We start from the raw sequence: 7,500 nt of genomic DNA, 5'->3' as shown, positions 1-7,500 counted from the left end.
TACTACTACTACTACTACTACCACCACCACCACCACCACCACCACCACCACCACCACCACCACCACCACCACCACCACCACCACCACTCCGCCTTCCCTTACCATACCACTTTCAACAACACCTTCAAACACACCCACCCACAAACCAACACCCTCCAACACCCACCCACCACCACGCACCAATACCCACCCTGAGCGACTCCGTGGACACTGAGAGGCAGAGAAGTGCTCGCTCGAGGGCCGTGAAGCGCTGCGGGGTGATGTCCTGAGCACTGCGTAGCTCCTTCTCGGGGAACCAAGCTGGCGCCTCCTCCGACAGCATTTGGAAGCCCAGAAGACTGTAAGGGAGGGAAGGGAAGGGTAGTTAGAGAGAGAGAGAGAGAGAGAGAGAGAGAGAGAGAGAGAGTGAGAGAGAGAGAGAGAGAGAGAGAGAGAGAGAGAGAGAGAGAGAGAGAGAGAGAGAGAGAGAGAGAGAGAGAGAGAGAGAACCAAATAAATAAAGAACAAGAAAAAATAACAAGAAGAGAAGAAGAAAAACGATGAAAACAAACAAGGAATTGATAAACAGAAGAGCAGAAACAATGAACATTCCAACCACGTCTTGACTTTTCTTAATTAAAACACTGGAGACGGATGACTGGGAGAAAGAGAGAGAGAGAGAGAGAGAGAGAGAGAGAGAGAGAGATTAGTAAAGGACTGTATTTCTTTATATTCTTGAAAGGATTTTACGTTTTTCTTAACCCCTTCAGTACTGAGACACTTTTACCTTCAGATTTGTGTACGATTAGACCATTTTATTGACATTAGGAAGAGTCTATGGAGGCCAGATGATTAATGGCCACAGTCTTCACTATTTTAATCCCCCTGATGAGTTTCTGAAGCTGTATAAAACCACTGAATAGTAAGCAGAATTTTTATCTTGATTTTTGTGTACGATTAGACCATTTTATTGACATTAGGAAGGGTTTATGGAGGTCAGAAGATAAATGGCCACAGTCTTCACTATTCAAATCCCCCACATGAGTTTCTGAAGCTGTATAAAATCACCAAATAGTCACCAGAATGAATATGGTAACGCGTCATGGTACTGAGGGGTGAAGGAAGGACTTAAGATCTGATCCCTTTCACTTAGTAAGATAGGACTTACTCTATGGCTTGCTTGATAGGACAGCCTGCTCACTCCACACTCATCAGTAACACGTGTAAATTTTCGTGTGAAGGAGAGGAGAAAATGAAAAGATATAAAACAAAGAGATGCATAAAAGGGGAAAAGAAAATCAAGGAAAGTAAGAAGAAGAGAAGATGGAAGAGGAGGAGGAGGAAGAGGAGAAGGAGAAATAGGTGGAATTGAAGTAAAGATGAATAAAGAAAATGAAGAGAAAGATATAGAGAGAGGATGAATAAAGGGGAGAAAAAGGGAAAAAGAAAAAAAAACAAGAAAATTAAGAAAAAGAGAAGATGGAAGAGGAGGAGGAGGAAGAGGAGAAGGAGAAATAGGTGGAATTGAAGTAAAGATGAGTAAAGAAGATGAAGAGAAAGATATAGAGAGATGATGAATAAAGGGGAGAAAGAAAAGGAAAGAAAGAAAAGAAAGGAAAGTAATGAAAAGAGGAGATAGAAGAGGAGGAGGAGGAGAAATAGGTGGAATTGTAGTAAAAATTAGGAAAGAAGATGAAAAGAAATATATAAAGAAAGAACGAATAAAGAAGAGAAAGGAAAAGAAAAGGAAAAGAGGAGATGGAGGAGGAGGAGGAGGAGGAAGAGGAGGAACTGTAGTAAAAATAAGAAAAGATGAAAAGAAAAATGTCATAGAGAGAGAGAGAGAGAGAGAGAGAGAGAGAGAGAGAGAGAGAGAGAGAGAGAGAGAGAGAGAGAGAGAGAAGAATAAAGAAAAGAAAAAAAAGGAAAGAAAGAAAGGGAAGTAAGGAAAAGAGGAGATAGAGGAAGAGAAGGAGGAGGAGAAATAGGTAGAAAATTGTAATAAAAATGAGAAAAGAAGATCAAAAGAAAGATGTCAAAAGAGAGAACGAATAAAGAGTAGAAAGAAAAACAAGGAAAGTAAGAAAAGAGGAGACAGAGGAGGAGGAGGAGGAGGAGGAGAAGGAGGAGAAACAGATGAAAATTTGTAGAGAAAAAGAGAAAAAGAAGAAAGGAAGATATAAAACCAAGAAAAACAAGGAAAGTAAGGAAAAGAAGAGAAGGAAGAAGAAAAAGAAGAAGAGGAGGAGGAGGAGGAGGAGGAGGAAGAAAAAGGAAGAAGAGGAAGAGAAGTGTAGGAATGCCTTAAAACTGAAGAAAATGTGTGGAGAGACTCGGAAGGAAATAAAAGAAGAGAAAAATAAGATGCAAGAATGAAAGAAGGAAAGAAGAAAGAAAGAAAGAAAGAGAACAAGATGAAGGAATGAAAGATGGAGAGAAATGCATGAGGAATGATGGAGATGGAGGAATACACGAGAGGAGGAGGAGGAGGAGGAGGAGGAAGAAGAAGCATACGATTAGATCAAAGTGACACCATGAGAGAGAGAGAGAGAGAGAGAGAGAGAGAGAGAGAGAGAGAGAGAGAGAGAGATTGGATTAGCTCAGTCATCAGCCGTGGAAATCAGGGAATCAATAAAACCTCTCTCTCTCTCTCTCTCTCTCTCTCTCTCTCTCTCTCTCTCTCTCTCTCTCATAACTTTCTGGCAACTTACATTTATGAGAGTGTAAAAGGAGAATCGAAGGAGAAAAATAGAGAAGGAAGGAAGGAAGGAAGGAGAAAAGAATGAAAGAAGGAGGAAAAGAAAAAAATAAAGGAAGGAAGGAAGAAAAGAGAAGGAAATAAGGAAGGAAGGAAGGAAGGAAGAGGGATGAATGAGAGGATGAAGGAAAGCTAAAGAAAAGGAGAGGCATGAATAAATATAGGAATAAGGAAGGAAGGAAAGAAAAGGAAGAGAAAGTAAAATGAATGAAGGAAAAGAAAGGAAGGAAGGAAGGAAGGAAGGAAAAGGAGAAAAGAAAGAAAGAAAGGAGGAAAAAGAAGGAAAGCATAGAGAAAAGATAAAAAGAATAATGGAAAAAAGAATGAAAAATAAAAGAAAGAAAAGATAAAAAGAAGAAATGAAGGAAAAAGAAGGAAAGTAGATGAAAGGAAGAGAAAATGATGAAAATAAGGAAAGACAAAAAAAAAAGAAAAAAGGAGAGAAAGAGAGAGAGAGAGAGAGAGAGAGAGAGAGAGAGAGAGAGAGAGAGAATAGGAAAATATAATAGTAGAAAAGAAAGAAAGGAAGGAATGAAGGAAGGAGGAAAAGAAAAGAGGAAAATACGAAATATGAAAAGAAAAAGAAAATAAATAAAAAGAAAAATGAGAGAAAAGGAGAGAGAAAAAGGAGAATAGAACAGAGGAAGTGAACAAGAAAGAAAGAAAGAAAGAAAGAAAGAAAGAAAGAAAGAAGGAAAGGAATGAAGGAAGAGAAAGAGGGAAAATACGAACAGTGGAAGGTGGAAGAGGTGATGGAGAGGAAGATGCGAAAGGGAAGGAAGGAAAAGAAAGAAAGAAAGAAGGAAGGAAGAAGGGAAAGAGAGAAGGAAGGAAGAAAGGAAGGAAGGAGGAGGGATGAATGAGTGAGTGAAGGAAAGATAAAGAAAGGCAGAGGCGTGAAAGAAGGAATGAAAGAAGAAGAAGATGAAGAAGAAAAGAAGAAGAAGAAGAAGAAGAAGAAGAAGAAGAAGAAATGGACGAGGAAGGAGTAGAAAAAAAATAGCAAGAAAGGAAAAAATAATGAAAGAAGAATAAGAAGAAAAAACAAGAAAGAGAAGAGGAGAAGAAGAGGAACAGGAAGAAGAAAAAACAAAGAAGAAAAGAAAGAAAAGAGAGGAAGAAAAAAACAAGAAGAAAAAGAAGAAGAAAAAGAGAAAAAAACAAGAACAAGAACAAGAAGAGGAAGAAGGAAACAAAAAATAAATAACGAGAACAAGAAAAGAAAATAGGAAAAGAAATAGAAGAAGACCGAGAACAGAAAGAAAGAAAGAAAAAAGAAGAAGAAAACGAAGAAGAAGAAGAAGAAGAAGAAGAAGAAGAAGAAAACTTACACTAAAAAAGTTAGGAAAATGAGAAACGAAGCAGAAATAAAAAAAATATGATAAAAAGGAATAGACAGAAGAGGAGGAGGAGGAGGAGGAGGAGGAGGTGAATGGCGGGAGGACAGGAAATGAGAACGTGAAGAAGAAATAGATGGGACACGAGGAGAAAGGAACGCTGAGGAAGATGGGAGTGGAAGGAGGAGGAGGAGGAGGAGGAGGAGGAGGAGGAGGAGGAGGAAGAAGAAGAAGAAGAAGAAGAAGAAGAAGAAGAAGAAGAGGAAATAGAAGAAAAAAAAAAAGAAGAAGAAGAAGAAGAAGAAGAAGCAGAAGGAGAGGAGGAAGAAGTCGAAAAAGAAGAAGAAGAAGAAGAAAAAAAAAAAAGACGAAGAAGAGGAAGAGGAGGAGGAGGAGGAGGAAAGAGAGAAAATTGGTAAGTAGGAAGGAAGGAAAGAAAGAAAGAAGAAAAATGACAAAGAAAAGAAGAAAATGAACTGAAGAAGGAAAAAAAGATGAAAAAAATTTAATAAACTACAAAAAAAGAAAGGAGGAAAAGAAAATAAAAAAAGAGACTGAGGAAAAGAAAGAAGGAAGAGAGGAAAGAAAGAAAAGAAAGGAAAAATGAAAAGAGAGGAAAACTAACTTAACCTTAACGTGAAAATGAGAAAAAAATAAGAAAAAAAGAAAAAAATAAGAAAGAAAATAGTCACGAAGAGGAATGAAGAAAAATAGAAGAAAAAAGCTAAACATGAAAGAGAGAGAGAGAGAGAGAGAGAGAGAGAGAGAGAGAGAGAGAGAGAGAGAGAGAGAGAGAGAGAGGCAGGAAATAAAGTCAATGAAGAAGACAAATGAAGAAAAATAGAAAAAAAAGCTGAAGAAGAAAGAGAAGAAGGAAAGAGTAGGAAAAGAGAAGGATAGAAGGAGATAGAAGAAAAGAAGATAACAGAGATGGGATAAGATAAAAAGATAAGAGGCAATAAATGAAAGAAAATACAAAAAAAAAAGCTGAAGAAGAAAGAGAAGAAGGAAAACAGAAGGATAGGAGGAAACAGAAGAAAAAACAATAACAGAGATAGGATAAGATAAAAAGATAAGAGGCACAAATATAAGAAAGGAATAATATAATGACTATAATAGAATGAGAAGAAGGAGGAAAAAAAAATTATGGAAAGAGAGATAAGATAGAAGAATGTTAGAAGAATGAGAAAATCACTCTTCTCTCTCACCACGAGTATTTTGCAAGGCCACAGAGATGACTAGCGGAGTTTTCAAGAGTCTTTCTCCAGTTAATAATGTAGAAATCTTGTCACTCTGCCTCTAGAACCGTAAAACCATCTTATAAAACTCGTGTGAATTTAAGTAAAACCTTTTGAAATAGTGGAGATGAAGTACAGAATTGACAATACGAACCTATAACTGACTGTTTTGTCTGTATAGGCTTAAAAACTTCAATTAGGCCTTTTAAACATTTTTTCGGATCATGTCAAGATAAGTGAACCCTTCCAGCTCTCCTCGTTTCCCAGCTCCCCCTTCGCAGCTCATCACTCAGCTGACTTGACGTGTGAAGGCAAATATAACCAAAACTAACTTAATCTTAACTATAACCTAACCTAGCATAACCTAACTTTAATCTGTGTTAGGTAAGGCAAACGTTAGGTTAGGTTAGTCTTGGTTATCATTCTTCATTCACACATTGCCAGGAAACGAGGAGAGCTGCAGGGTTGGCTAATCTTGACATACTACCATTGTTCTTGTTCTTGGCCTTGTCGGCGCCTTTCCTACACCAAAAAGAAAACGAGGAACATATTGAAGGATAAAGAAGATAGGACTGCAGGATAGGATTGTAGTGCTGAAGGATGCGAGGTGTAGGATAGACACAGACGAGGACACTTATTGCATCTTTTGTAACAGGAACCTGGAGGACATAGAGCATTGTTTGTTGTGGTGCCCAGGATATGACGAAATATGAAAAAAGACAACAATTTTACTGAGATCATATTTAAAAGATGATAGGATTACTTTTCGACACTCTAAGGACACAAGAGGAGAAATAGTGAATGAAATGTGGAAGGAGAGAGAAAGTCAGCGGAGGATCTTGATGGACAGAGCAATATCTTGTTATCTTAATCTTTGCTTGTTATCTTAGCATCAATATTAGTCCCTCAGAACCCTCTTAAAATCTGGATAAGACTGGGAACAAATCGAAACTGTCTATTCTACACTAACATACGAAACTACTGACTTTTCAACAGAGAATATTACAATTACTTTTTGACATTGTAAGGACACAAGAGAAGAAGGAAACAGTGGATGGAATGTGGAAGAAGAGAGAAAGACGCTGGAAAGAACACTATTGACAGAACATTATTATCTTATTATCTTATTCGTGGCTTATCATCTTTTAACCCCTTCAGTACTGGAACACATTTCTTACCATGAGTTTTGTGAGTGATTATACAATTTATTTACATTAGGAGGGTCTATGGAGGTCAGAAGATTAATGGCCTGAGTCTTCACTATTTTAATCCCCCACATAAGAATCTGAAGCTGTATAAAATCACCAAAGAGTAAGCAGAATAAATATGAAAACGCGTCATGGTACTGAACGGGTTAGAATCTGAGCAAGAATTGGAAAAGAAATCAAAAGTCGTCTATCTTATTCCAGCATCCTAAGAAACTACTGACATTTCAACAGAGAATATTACAGTCACTCTTCGACAACCTAAGAACACAGGAGGAAAGAAACACTGGATGAAATGAAGAAGAGAAAAAGTCAGCGGAAAGAACATGATGAACAGAGGAGAATAAAAGAGAAACAACATGAGGGAAGCCCGGAGACAAAAGGCCAAGCTTACCAACCTCCACCTGACCTGACCACAAGACCCACATTCAGAAACTCTTTGCTCTCTCACCACGACTATTTCTGAGGACTCTAGTTGAAGATACTCATGTTTTTAAGGGTATTTTTATGGCTCTAGTGATGGATTAACAAGATTTCTAGTTGATCATAAGGAGAAACTGTCTTGAAAATCCTTCTAGTCGTGTATGGAGACTTGAAAAATGGGCGTGGTGAGAGAGCAAGGTGTTTTTCTGACTTACTTAGCGAAGGGCACGATGGCCATCCACATGAGGGGCAGGAAGACAAGGAGCCCGGCCATCACCCACGCCCACCACGGCCACTGTTTGTTGATGCTCACCCCGCTCTCTGTGTCCCAAGCCTGCAACAGTGGCGTGGGCTTAGTGGTGTCTGTCCGTGTCTCTGTTCTCTCTCTCTCTCTCTCTCTCTCTCTCTCTCTCTCTCTCTCTCTCTCTCATTAATTCATTCAGCCAGTTGGTAATTTAGTCAGACATTCGCTCACTCACTCACTCACTCACTCACTCTTCAAGGACTCATTAGGCAGAAGTAAGTGACTCGTGAACATAAATGACTCACAAACACATTTC

General features: G+C 38.4%; 1 protein-coding gene across 3 annotated transcripts in view; it reads right to left on the bottom strand.

Moving 5' to 3' along the window:
* LOC123505748 (sodium-dependent neutral amino acid transporter B(0)AT3-like) overlaps positions 1-7,500 on the bottom strand; it is a 56,546-nt gene that overhangs the window by 947 nt on the left and 48,099 nt on the right. For all 3 annotated transcript variants that reach the window (XM_045257400.1, XM_045257401.1, XM_045257402.1), the window contains exons 12-13: positions 7,156-7,274; positions 191-338 (exon numbers count right to left, since the gene is read on the bottom strand). In XM_045257400.1, the coding sequence (XP_045113335.1) occupies positions 191-338; positions 7,156-7,274 (267 nt within the window). The remainder of the gene's footprint in view (positions 1-190; positions 339-7,155; positions 7,275-7,500) is intronic.

Source organism: Portunus trituberculatus, chromosome 18, assembly GCF_017591435.1.
Source record: "Portunus trituberculatus isolate SZX2019 chromosome 18, ASM1759143v1, whole genome shotgun sequence".
In the NCBI taxonomy this organism is placed as follows: Eukaryota; Metazoa; Arthropoda; class Malacostraca; order Decapoda; family Portunidae; genus Portunus; species Portunus trituberculatus.
Note: the sequence above shows the minus strand (reverse complement) of the source record. Positions and strands in the feature narration are given on the sequence as shown.